The 13146-nt window shown below is 55.3% G+C and overlaps 1 protein-coding gene across 1 annotated transcript in view; it reads right to left on the bottom strand.

Moving 5' to 3' along the window:
- Positions 1 to 13146, bottom strand: part of PLEKHG4B (pleckstrin homology and RhoGEF domain containing G4B) — an 83309-nt gene that overhangs the window by 23630 nt on the left and 46533 nt on the right. Inside the window, exons 4-7 of the mRNA XM_062212603.1 lie at positions 4985 to 6137; positions 1970 to 2158; positions 1728 to 1851; positions 434 to 527 (exon numbers count right to left, since the gene is read on the bottom strand). Of these exons, the coding sequence (XP_062068587.1) occupies positions 434 to 527; positions 1728 to 1851; positions 1970 to 2158; positions 4985 to 6137 (1560 nt within the window). The remainder of the gene's footprint in view (positions 1 to 433; positions 528 to 1727; positions 1852 to 1969; positions 2159 to 4984; positions 6138 to 13146) is intronic.

Here is a 13146-nt window from a genome sequence, read left to right as displayed (position 1 = left end):
TGATGACAGGGAAACAGTGGATTTGGAAAATTCTCAGCCTGGTTGTGCACAGAAAATGAAAGAGCATTTTCAAGAGAGGAAATGAGGGTGGGGCTAAGACTCCCACAGAAGGGGTCATCATCAAGGCACTGGGAGAAAGGCCCCAGGCACTGCCCAAGAGCCTCCAGGCTGTCAAACGCCCACTCTAGGAGGCAAAATGGTTTCAGGGAATGGGCACAGGGCCCCCTCCGTGTCCCAAGGACCCAGTAGGTGGAGCAGACAGGATTTCCCAGAGAGCCTGGGCCCAGCCTTGGGCAGGAGAGGGCTCTCTACCCTTCCCTGCTAAGCATTAGTAGCCGTGGGGGTGGCCACGGGCCAGCTGCCACAGGAGGCCCTGCAGCACGTGGCACTGAGATGCTCCGGGTTCCCCTGGCGGGTGAAGACTCAGCCTCACCTGCAGTCCAGAGAGGGCCCAGGAGAGAGCAGGGGTGACTGGACTTCTGCGGGCGTCCACCAGGACAAGCAGCCCTAGGTCCCGCACCTCCTTCCTGGGGAGAGAAACACAGCCGGTCTCAACCAAACCAAACTAGCTTTTCCCTCTGAGGCTCCATCTGGCTGGTTCCAGACACTGGGGATTCTCCTCTGGGTCCTGCTTCCCGAGGGCCACTGCCCACCAGTGCATTGGCTCACCTAGCAGACGCAGCTCCGGCAGGCTGGGGTCACTTCCTCTTAAACACCCCACAGAGGGTGACCAAGGCCCTGCAACTGCCCATCCAGGGAGAGAAGACTCACAGGGGGCTGGGCTTCCCCACAAACACGAGCCTGGTCCTGGGGGATCAGCTCAGCCCCATCTCCAGAATCAGGCAGAGTCAGCCACCTGGCTCGTTATTTCCTCATAGCTAGCAAGAGATGGCTAGGATATTTTTTTAAAAAAGATTATTTAATGTTTTTGAAAAGCAGAGTTACAGAGAGAGAGGGAGAGACAGAGATCTTCCATCTGTTGTTTCACTCTCCAGATGGCCACAATGGCCAGTGCTGGGCCAGGCAGAAGCCAGAAACCACGAGCTTCTTCTGGGTCTCCCACGTGACAGGGGCCCAAAGACTTGGGTCATCTTCCGTTGCTTTTCCAGGCCATTAGCGGGGAGCTGGATCTAAAGTGGAGCAGCAGAACACAAACCAGTGCCCACATGGGATGCTGGCTTAACCCACTGTGCCACAACACTGGCCCATGTTAGGCCATCTTTTGAGTCTAAGATTACCATCTCCTGTGTTTGGAACCCTCCCTGTAAAAACTTGATCTGATTGTGATGGGAAGTTTTAGATCTAAATTTAATAGGGTGCGCTGACTCCTCCTTCAAGGTTTACTGCTCTAACGTCCAGGGTCAGTGAACACTCTTTCCAGTGAGCCAGGCGCGAGGATGCTCATCGCAGCGTGGACGTGCACTGTGAGCCAGGGTGAGGCCACCACCCACACAGGCCGGGACAGCTGCATCCTCACCCATCTCCAGGGCACAGCTCTGCTAAAGAATATCTAAAACTCGATGTTTGCTGCGGATGAGAAACAGTGCTCCACAAGTCCGCGAGAAGCACTCGGGAGCTGTGACGTGTGAAGGAAGCAGGCGTCTGGCACAGATGTGGCACCCCCTCCTCCCACAACCCTGCAGCCTCTTTGCCTCAGGGCCTCCTCTGCCAGGAAGGTGGCTGGAGCCAACTAGGTCTGCAAGGTGAGAGCCTGGCCCGGGGCCTACCTGGGTATGCCACAGAGGTACATCAGCAGGCAGCTCAGCTCGGCATGGGACGAGTGTTTGCTGGACCAGAGCGGGCCTCTCGTGCAGACCTGTACCACTGCCCTGCCGTGGCGGTCACGGGTCCCTGCAGAGACAGCGGCACCATGAATGGGGTCGCCACCAGCAGGCTTCCAGCTTGAGGGGTGTAAACCCTGATTTGTGTTGTTGACGAAGGCCTGGGCAGGGGACTGGCGCACACTCACCTGGGAGGGTGATGACTCCGGACTGCAGCAGCTCCTGGTTGGTGTCCAGCACTTGCTGCGGTCCCTGGCTGGGGAGGTCCACAGTGCTGGGTGGCTGCCCTTCACCCTCAGAGCATAGCAGCTCAGCAGTCCTGTCTGGACACCTGCTGGGCTCCCGTCCTGGGACAAAGGCTGGGGTAGCAAGAACAGCTGAGCAAAGCAGAGAGCGACGGTCAGATGGGAGAGGGTTCCCTGTGGTTTGAGGGTAACTGCTCAATTGTCACAAAGCGAGAGAGCACGTGGACGCAATAGCTCCGTGAGCATCGCCCTGATCCTGGAGGACGTGTGGCTCACGACCGACAGCCGCCCCAGAAACACGGACTTTCTAACACAGATGTCACCGTGTGTCATAAACACATCCACAGAGGGTGCGGGTACCCCAGGGGCAGGCGATGTCTCTCAGAGGAGTGGGGCCTTACTCTGCAACTCCCAGAGGGCAGGCAGCGGGCAGCCCGTGCCTGCACACGAGACACAGGGGCTAACCATGTCACAGCTGTGGTCAGCAGCTCCCCGGCCAGGTCCAGAGCAGGAGGGATGGCCCAGTGGACGTGGGGCCCCTGAGGCCTCCGGGACTGCACAGGAGCAGCCCACACTCTTTCCTCTGAGATCCCTGACTACTGCAGTGGCTTTCTCATTCCACCCAGGCCAGAAACACCCACTTTCTCTTCTTTAAACAGGGGTACTCTACACATAATGCACACACCTGTTTTAGCAGCTTAGCCGAGCAGAGCGCCGCCACCAGCCGGTGTAGAAGGGTTCCACGAGAGCCGCGAGCACCAGCTCTCTCGGCTCCCCCATGTATCTGGAGAGCCCCCTTATTCTGGGCACTTCGTATCAGAGGGACCGCACCCTGCGTGGCCTCATTTCTGGCTCCTTCACTCATACTTTTGGCTTCGCCCATGACTGCGCTGTTCCTTGCAGGGTTGCTGTGGGAACTGTTATCTGTCTGCGTGGGGTTTCCTGGGTGTCAGTCACACAGTGCTTTTCTTTTTTCTTTCTTTTTAAAGATTTATTCAACTATTTGAAAGTCAGAGTTAAAGAGAGCAGAGGCAGAGAGAGAGAGAAAGGTCTTCCATCCAATGGTTCACTCCCCAATTGGCCGCAATGGCCGGAACTGCGCTGATCCGAAGCCAGGAGCTTCCTCCGGGTCACCCACGCGGGTGCAGGGGCCCAAGGACTTGGGCCATCTTTTACTGCTTTCCCAGGCCACAGCAGAGAGCTGGATCGGAAGCAGAGCAGCCAGGTCTTGAGCCGGCGCCCACATGGGATGCCGGCACTTCAGGCCAGTGTGTTAACCCGCTGTGCCACAGCGCCGGCCCCGCACACAGTGCTTTTCAAAGTGGACTTCATCACGCCTGTTCCAGTGTCTTCCAGAACACCCCACAGGCTACTGGTCTTTGGCCCCCAGAGGCTGCAGTTCTACAGTGAAGCCCAGGCTGCCCACGTGCGTGGGGAGTGCAGATGTCACTTTTACATGGGACTACTCTCATCAGGCTGCTCCTGTGGGCTCTTCTTCAACTCAGTACAGAGCATGGGGCCATGGGAGGAGAAGCCTGAGGATCTGGGTCTCTCATAAGCCAGGAGGGCAGGCGATTAGCCTAGCAGTTAAAACACCTGGCCGGCGCCACGGCTCAATAGGCTAATCCTCCGCCTGCAGCGCCGGTACACCGGGTTCTAGTCTCGGTCAGGGCGCCGGATTCTGTCCCGGTTGCCCTTCTTCCAGGCCAGCTCTCTGCTGTGGCCCGGGAGTGCAGTGGAGGATGGCCCAAGTGCTTGGGCCCTGCACCCCATGGGAGACCAGGAGAAGCACCTGGCTCCTGCCTTTGGATCAGCGCGGTGCACCGGCCACGGCGGCCATTGGAGGGTGAACCAATGGCAAAGGAAGACCTTTCTCTCTGTCTGTCTCTCTCACTATCCACTCAGCCTGTCAAAAAAAACCCAAAAAACAACAACAAAAAAACCCACCCGTGTTCCATCCTGGATACCCAAGTCTGGCTCCTGACTCCAGCTTCCTGCTAGTGCAGAACCTGGGAGGCAGTGATGACCCAAGTAGTTGGGTTCCTGGTACTCATGTGGGAGATCTGGATTAAGATCCTGACTCCAGCCGGCGCCGCAGCTCACTAGGCTAATCCTCTGCCTTGCGGCGCCGGCACACCGGGTTCCAGTCCCGGTCGGGGCACCGATCCTGTCCCGGTTACCCCTCTTCCAGGCCAGCTCTCTGCTGTGGCCAGGGAGTGCAGTGGAGGATGGCCCAAGTTCTTGGGCCCTGCACCCCATGGGAGACCAGGAGAAGCCCCTGGCTCCTGCCACCGGAACAGCGCGGTGCACAGGCCACAGCGCGCCTACCGCGGCGGCCATTGGAGGGTGAACCAACGGCAAAAAGGAAGACCTTTCTCTCTGTCTCCCTGTCTCCCTCTACTGTCCACTCTGCCTGTCAAAAAAAAAAAAAAAAAAAAAAAAAAAGATCCTGACTCCAGGCTTCAACCTAGTTCAGCCTCAGGCGCTGCAGATTGGGGGAGTATCTGTCCCTCAATAAATAAAAATTAAATTTTAAAAACCAGCCAAGGTCAGAGCAAATATCCATGTGCTAATCAAGCCCTGACACTCGGATACCATTTGTTGGATGAATGAATTATCTGAGACCATCTCCAGGGACAGGTACCCTTGTAAGAGCAGAGGGAGAGGCCATGTGGAAACAGGAACGGAGGACAGAGGGACGCGTCCACAAGTCATAGGACGCCTGCAGCCCCCAGCAGCTGGAAGAGGCAAAAAGAAGCCCCTGGAGCCCCCAGAGGAAGCAGTCCTGCCCACCACAGGGCTGCACTCATCTCCACAGTGTGAGTCGATGTGAGCATGGGGACAGGTTTCCTGTGAGTCAGGAAGCACCCAAATCTGGACAAGGGGTGGGGAGGAGCACTAATTTCATCCTTGGTGCAGATGGGAGGGGAGGGGAGGGAGAGGGAGAAGAGCACTGACCTTCCTCCTGGGTGCAGGTGGGAGCTGCAGCCACGTGAGATGGGCTGACAGAGCAGGCGTTTCTGGTCCCCACAGCGTGTCCTCCTAGGAGACCCCCAGACCCTCTGCTCACTGCATGGCGGGAAGGCCTGTGGGCTGCAGGTTCTTCCCTCTGGGAGCTTCTGAGTGACCTGTCCCAGGACTGAGACCTCCTGGGACGGGTCCTCCCTGAGGTTCCTGAGCAGGTCCACCTCGGGGCAACTGTTTTCTCTTTGCTCAGGGTCTGTTGAGGGCTTCTTGTGGGGTCAGGAGATTCTCGCTGTGTTGGGCTGGTCATCGTCCCAGCTTTAAGGTCCTTATTGCCAGTCAGAGACTCCTCGGAGCTGGGGCCAAGGGGCATAGGGTTCCTCAGGGCCTCCATGTACGATTTCCTGAACCAGCGTCTGGCCTCTGCTCTTGCACGGTCCCCCACCAGCCTCCTCCTGGCCTGCGGGCTGCTCAGGTCTCCAGGGCAGGTGGGGTGAGGACTGTCCTGGTCTGTGTGGTCCAGGCCCCCATTGCTTTCAGGGGACTCCTGCCTGCCCTTCATCACACCTCTGTCTGCAGTTTTGCACGGGGTCCTGGGGCCATCCAAGTCAGCTCTTTGTAGGTAGGGTGGGTGCCCGGGCTGCTCGCAGCCCAGATGCCCATGGTGGTGAGGCAGAGTCGTGCTGATCGCCATGGCACGTGCTGGCCCTGGGACCTCTGAGGTGCTGCCCAGCAGGGACTTCTCAGGCCCCCCATGGCCGGGGCAGGTCCGCAGGATGGCTCCAGCGGGTAGAAAGACAGGGTCTGTGACACTGCTCCATGGGGTACGGTGGACGGCAGAGCCCGAGGTCAGGAGGCAGTTCTGCAAAGGGACACAGCCCCGGCCTGCATTCACCTGCTGCAGAAACTCTCCCGTGAAGACACAGCCGTACATGGCCTCAGGGACGGTGACTTCCTCTGTGTTTCCCAGCGGGGAGAGGCACTTCAAGACCAGTCTGGCTGATTGCCTCTCGGCTGGTGTAACCTGCAGGTAGAAGTCTCCAGGCCTGAGCCTGCCCTCGTGCAGGGATGCCAGCTGCACCACCACCTTCTCGTGGATGCACAGCGGCCAGCCTGGGTGGAGGAAGACGAGGCCTGTGTACCTGGCCTGGGAAAGAGAAGGAGGAGGTTAGCTGTGTGGCTCTGCAGGGGCCGGGGAGGCTGTGGTGTCAGCGAATGAGCTCCCACAAGGAAGAGGTCACGCTGGGGAGCGGTCCTTACACCTCAGCACACCAAACAAATCACACAGGTTTCTCTTTGGCTCAGATGCTATCATAAAGTTCTTTCTGAAGGCTGGAGGCAGGCGGCAAGTGGGACGGGGAGGGGAGGAGGCCAAGCTGACGGCACTTGGGAAGGGATGCTATTCCTCCAGTGCTTACCCTGGGCCAGGGGACCCCGGGAGAGGGTGCTGGGGTGCTGGCGCACTTCACTCCAAGATCTTTCCTGGAAGCAGCATTTCCTGGGCCACTGGGCACTCCTCACTTTCTTACTAGGTACTTATTGCCAGGGCCTGTCCTTCTCAGGTGTGGCTGAATCCCGTCTTACGTTAGAGGGACCAGGAGGGTGGGAGCGTTCTGGAGATGGTGCTGGGATGGTTTTATACGCAGAGGGGGACAGTGGCAGACTCCCATGCTCTGCCTGTCTCTCAATACACCATGTTCTTCGACCAGCTCGGGCTTGGCAAGGGCTTGGCAAGGTGGCCACTACTAGACCAGGTCCCAGACCTTGCAACTCCAGAACTATGAGCCAAAAGAAACCTCTTTTCTTTATAAAGTAGCCTGCCATAGGCATTTCATCACAGTAACAAAAGGCTAATATTTCTTTTCTCCAAATTTTGCTCTGATCAATTAAAATACTTCGGGTCTGGGGCCCTGCCTGGGTTTCAGATGCATCTGAGAGGGATCTGAGCATGCAAGGCCTGGGACAAGCGTCAGTCTGACATCAAATTCTGGTTAGTCTCAGGACCCAGGGCTGACCGGTCACCTCCTTCCTGTCTTGACCACTTTTGTGACAAGCTCATTTCATGCAGCACAAAGTCCCCATGGTGTGTCCAAGTCATCCGCGCTGCAGCATGAGCCACAGCTCTCCTGTTGAAGGGTATGCAGCATCTCTTGGGTCACCCTTCACGGCATCTGGGTTGCTCTCCCTTTCAGCTACTGTAAATACGCTGCTGTGAATATGACACACATACATCATTGGGAGCCTCCGGTTTCTATTCTTTTGGATCTCCATCCAGAACAAGAAGTGCTGGATTGTATGGCAACCCTTTTGGTTTTGTGAAGATCAGTCTTCCACAGCAGCTGTTCCACTTTATAACCACACAAGTAGTGCACGAGGGTTCCGATTTCTCCACATCCTCACCAACACTCGTTTTTTAAACAGGAGTTATCCTCCTGGACGGGAAGTGGAATCTACCTGGATGGGAAGTGGAGTCTATCTGGATGGGAAGTGGAGTCTACCTGGACAGGAAGTGGTGTCTACCTGGACAGGAAATGGCATCTACCTGGATGGGAAGTGGTATCCTCTTGGACAGGAAGTGGAGTCTACCTGGACGGGAAGTGGAGTCTACCTGGACAGGAAGTGGTGTCTACCTGGACAGGAAATGGCATCTACCTGGACGGGAAGTGGAGTCTACCTGGACAGGAAGTGGAGTCTACCTGGACAGGAAGTGGTGTCTACCTGGACGGGAAGTGGCATCTACCTGGACAGGAAATGGCATCTACCTGGATGGGAAGTGGCGTCTACCTGGACGGGAAGTGGCATCTACCTGGACAGGAAGTGGCATCTACCCGGACGGGAAGTGGAGTCCACCTGGACAGGAAATGGCATCTACCTGGATGGGAAGTGGTGTCTACCTGGACGGGAAGTGGAGTCTACCTGGACAGGAAGTGGAGTCTACCTGGACGGGAAGTGGCGTCTACCTGGACGGGAAGTGGCATCTACCTGGACAGGAAATGGCATCTACCTGGACAGGAAATGGCATCTACCTGGATGGGAAGTGGCGTCTACCTGGACGGGAAGTGGCATCTACCTGGACAGGAAGTGGCATCTACCCGGACGGGAAGTGGAGTCCACCAGGACAGGAAGTGGAATCTACCTGGATGGGAAGTGGTGTCTACCTGGATGGGAAGTGGAGTCTACCTGGACAGGAAGTGGAGTCTACCTGGACAGAAAGTGGAGTCTACCTGGACAGGAAGTGGTGTCTACCTGGACGGGAAGTGGAGTCCTCCTGGACGGGAAGTGGAATCTACCTGGATGGGAAGTGGTGTCTACCTGGATGGGAAGTGGAGTCTACCTGGACAGGAAGTGGAGTCTACCTGGATGGGAAGTGGTGTCTACCTGGATGGGAAGTGGCATCTACCTGGACGGGAAGTGGCATCTACCTGGATGGGAAGTGGCGTCTACCTGGATGGGAAGTGGAGTCTACCTGGACAGGAAGTGGCATCTACCCGGACGGGAAGTGGAGTCCACCTGGACAGGAAATGGCATCTACCTGGATGGGAAGTGGTGTCTACCTGGATGGGAAGTGGAGTCTACCTGGACAGGAAGTGGAGTCTACCTGGACAGGAAGTGGTGTCTACCTGGACGGGAAGTGGAGTCAACCTGGACAGGAAATGGCATCTACCTGGATGGGAAGTGGCGTCTACCTGGATGGGAAGTGGAGTCTACCTGGACAGGAAGTGGCATCTACCCGGACGGGAAGTGGAGTCCACCTGGACAGGAAATGGCATCTACCTGGATGGGAAGTGGTGTCTACCTGGATGGGAAGTGGAGTCTACCTGGACAGGAAGTGGAGTCTACCTGGATGGGAAGTGGAGTCTACCTGGACAGGAAGTGGAGTCTACCTGGACAGGAAGTGGTGTCTAACTGGATGGGAAGTGGCATCTACCTGGACAGGAAATGGCATCTACCTGGATGGGAAGTGGCATCTACCTGGATGGGAAGTGGAGTCTACCTGGACAGGAAGTGGTGTCTACCTGGACGGGAAGTGGCATCTACCTGGACAGGAAATGGCATCTACCTGGATGGGAAGTGGTGTCTACCTGGATGGGAAGTGGAGTCTACCTGGACAGGAAGTGGCATCTACCTGGACGGGAAGTGGAGTCCACCTGGACAGGAAATGGCATCTACCTGGATGGGAAGTGGTGTCTACCTGGATGGGAAGTGGAGTCTACCTGGACAGGAAGTGGTGTCTACCTGGACGGGAAGTGGTATCCTCTTGGACAGGAAGTGGAGTCTACCTGGATGGGAAGTGGAGTCTACCTGGACAGGAAGTGGTGCCTACCTGGACAGGAAATGGCATCTACCTGGACGGGAAGTGGAGTCTGTCTGGATGGGAAGTGGAGTCTACCTGGACAGGAAGTGGTGTCTACCTGGACGGGAAGTGGCATCTACCTGGACAGGAAATGGCATCTACCTGGATGGGAAGTGGCGTCTACCTGGATGGGAAGTGGAGTCTACCTGGACAGGAAGTGGTGTCTACCTGGATGGGAAATGGAGTCTACCTGGACAGGAAGTGGAGTCTACCTGGATGGGAAGTGGAGTCTACCTGGACAGGAAGTGGAGTCTACCTGGACAGGAAGTGGTGTCTACCTGGACCGGAAGTGGCATCTACCTGGACAGGAAATGGCATCTACCTGGATGGGAAGTGGTGTCTACCTGGACGGGAAGTGGAGTCTACCTGGACAGGAAGTGGAGTCTACCTGGACAGGAAGTGGCATCTACCTGGACAGGAAATGGCATCTACCTGGATGGGAAGTGGCGTCTACCTGGATGGGAAGTGGAGTCTACCTGGACGGGAAGTGGCATCTCCCCGGACGGGAAGTGGAGTCCACCTGGACAGGAAATGGCATCTACCTGGATGGGAAGTGGTGTCTACCTGGATGGGAAGTGGAGTCTACCTGGACAGGAAGTGGAGTCTACCTGGACAGGAAGTGGTGTCTACCTGGACGGGAAGTGGCATCTACCTGGACAGGAAATGGCATCTACCTGGATGGGAAGTGGTGTCTACCTGGATGGGAAGTGGAGTCTACCTGGACAGGAAGTGGCATCTACCCGGACGGGAAGTGGAGTCCACCTGGACAGGAAATGGCATCTACCTGGATGGGAAGTGGTGTCTACCTGGATGGGAAGTGGAGTCTACCTGGACAGGAAGTGGTGTCTACCTGGACGGGAAGTGGTATCCTCTTGGACAGGAAGTGGAGTCTACCTGGATGGGAAGTGGAGTCTACCTGGACAGGAAGTGGTGCCTACCTGGACAGGAAATGGCATCTACCTGGACGGGAAGTGGAGTCTACCTGGATGGGAAGTGGAGTCTACCTGGACAGGAAGTGGTGTCTACCTGGACAGGAAGTGGCGTCTACCTGGACAGGAAATGGCATCTACCTGGGCAGGAAATGGCATCTACCTGGATGGGAAGTGGCGTCTACCTGGACGGGAAGTGGAGTCTACCTGGACAGGAAGTGGTGTCTACCTGGACAGGAAGTGGCATCTACCTGGACAGGAAATGGCATCTACCTGGATGGGAAGTGGAGTCCACCTGGACTAAAAGTGACATCTATCAGAGGTTTTGATTTGCCTATCCCGAGTGATTAATGACACTCAGGACCTTTCCAGGTGCTGATTGACACTGACTTATCTTTTTGGGAGAAATGTTAATCAAGTCCTTTGCCCACTGTATGAGCTGGACTATTCTGCCACTGATCTTCTGGAGTTCTTCATATAGTCCTGGATACCTTGAGTTTATACATCATCAATGTAACCATCCTCCTAATACTTATTCCCTCTTCTACTAGTATAAGCAACATGGCAATGCATACTATTAGGAATAGATCTGGACCTGCTGTGAGCTAAAGTTTCTGATTTAAAATGTGCATGGTTATTTACAGCATCTCCATATACATTAAAGCAACTGCTTCCCAAGAGACACCTTTCTGATTCCCACAACCAAGAGCAGGGTATCAGCTTGTCAGTCTCACTCAGCACTCCCCTCTTTGAATACTGAATATTCAACTTTACCTTTTCCTGCTTATTCATAAGAGCTAAGTGTGTCTTGTTTACTTTGTGTTTCTTTGAACACCAAGAGGCTGCCCTCCCTGTGGCTTTGGTGAATTCACCCAACTCTTTGTGGTCTTACCAACTTTTCTGTTGGGCTCTTTTTTTTTTTTTTTTTTTGACAGGCAGAGTGGACAGAGAGAAAGGTCTTCCTTTTCCATTGCTTCATCCCCCAATGGCCATTGTGGCCGGCGCACTGTGCTGATCCGAAGCCAGGAGCCAGGTGCTTCTCCTGGTCTCCTATGCGGGTGCAGGGCCCAAGGACTTGGGCCATCCTCCACTGCACTCCCGGGCCACAGCAGAGAGCTGGCCTGGAAGAGGGGCAACCGGGACAGAATCCAGTGCCCCAACCGGGATTAGAACCCGGTGTGCCGGCGCCGCAGGCTTAGCCTAGTGAGCCGCGGCACCGGCCTTCTGTTGGGCTCTTGGGATTATCCTTATCTCTGTGAGCTCACTGCAAACATGAGTTAAGGATGTTTTTGAAGCACAGATTTTTTTTTTAAAGATTTATTTATTTACTTGAAAGTCAGAGTTACACAGAGAAGGAGAGGTAGAGAGAGAGAGAGAAAGAGAGGGAGAGAGAGAGAGCGCCTCCATCAACTGGTTCACTCCCCAGTTGGCTGCAATGGCTGGAGCTGTGCCGATCCAAAGCCAGGAGCCAGGAGCTTCTTCTGGATCTCCCACACAGGTGCAAGGGCCCAAGGACTTGGGCCATCTTCTACTGCTTTCCCAGGCTACAGCCAAGAGCTGGATTGGAAGTGGAGCAGCGGAGACTTGAACCAGCGGCCATATGGGATGCCGGCACTGCAGGCAGTGGCTTCACCTGCTAAGCCACAGTGCTGGCCCCCACAAATTTTTTAGATGTTTCTGCCATCAAACTATTTGTGATGTCTCTCTGCGTAAATCTGGAAAGTCAGTCCTTTCTTGTTGGGAAAGCAGGTTCCAATCTACCTGTATCTCTCTTTGATTCATAATTTTTTAAAAAGATTTATTTATTTATTTATTTGAAAGAGTTATACAGAGAGAGAGGAGAGGCAGAGAGAGAGAGAGAGAGAGAGAGAGAGGTCTTCCATCTGATGGTTCACTCCCCAATTGGCCGCAACGGCCGGAGCTGCGCTGGTCCAAAGCCAGGAGCTAGGAGCTATCTCTGGGTCTCCCACGTGGGTACAGGGGCCCAAGGACTTGGGCCATCTTCCACTGCTTTCCCAGGCCATAGCAGAGAGCTGCATCAGAATTGGAACAGCCAGGAAACCAACCTGCGCCCATATGGGATGCTAGCACTTCAGGCCAGAGCTTTAACCTGCTGTGCCACAGTGCCAGCCACATCTTTGGTTCATATTAAATTGGATTCATCTGGACTTCATTTGGTCTTAGGAGTGGGAGTCATGAGGGGGGGGATATGTACATCGACATTTTCCTGAGTGATTTATAGTGTGTGTTGGGTGACTGTTCAGCATACTCTTGTTGAAACTTGTCCCAGGACGGCGCCGCGGCTCACTAGGCTAAGCCTCCACCTGCGGCGCCGGCACCCTGGGTTCTTGTCCTGGTTGGGGCGCCAGATTCTGTCCCGGTTGCTCCTCTTCCAGTCCAGCTCTCGGCGTGGCCTGGGAAGGCAGTGGAGGATGGCCCAAGTCCTTGGGCTCTGCACCCACATGGGAGACCAGGAGGAAGCACCTAGCTCCTGGCTTCGGATCGGCGTGCTGTGTCAGCCGTAGTGGCCATTTGGGGGGGTGAACCAATGGAAGGAAGACCTTTCTCTTTGTCTCTCTCTCTCTCTCTCTAACTCTGCCTGTCAAAAAAAAAAAAAAAAAAAAAGAAAGAAGTTTGTCCTTGACCCACTGGTTTCTAGGCCGACTGTATACCATGCTGTGTTTTGTATTCTACACCTCCAGCTCTGAAAGGTCAGGATTGGCCATTGGTTGGCTAAGGCAGGCAAGGACAGTTATGCTAACCCTACATACTGTATTCTGACACTGGATCCAGAAATACACATTCACGACACCTATCTTTATGGGGATTGGAAGGAGAGAGCCCTCTGAGGCCTGTTCCCCCTTGGATGTTCC

Source organism: Lepus europaeus, chromosome 15 (assembly GCF_033115175.1).
Source record: "Lepus europaeus isolate LE1 chromosome 15, mLepTim1.pri, whole genome shotgun sequence".
In the NCBI taxonomy this organism is placed as follows: Eukaryota; Metazoa; Chordata; class Mammalia; order Lagomorpha; family Leporidae; genus Lepus; species Lepus europaeus.
The sequence above is the reverse complement of the archived record's forward strand: the minus strand, read 5'-3'. Positions and strand labels throughout refer to the sequence as shown.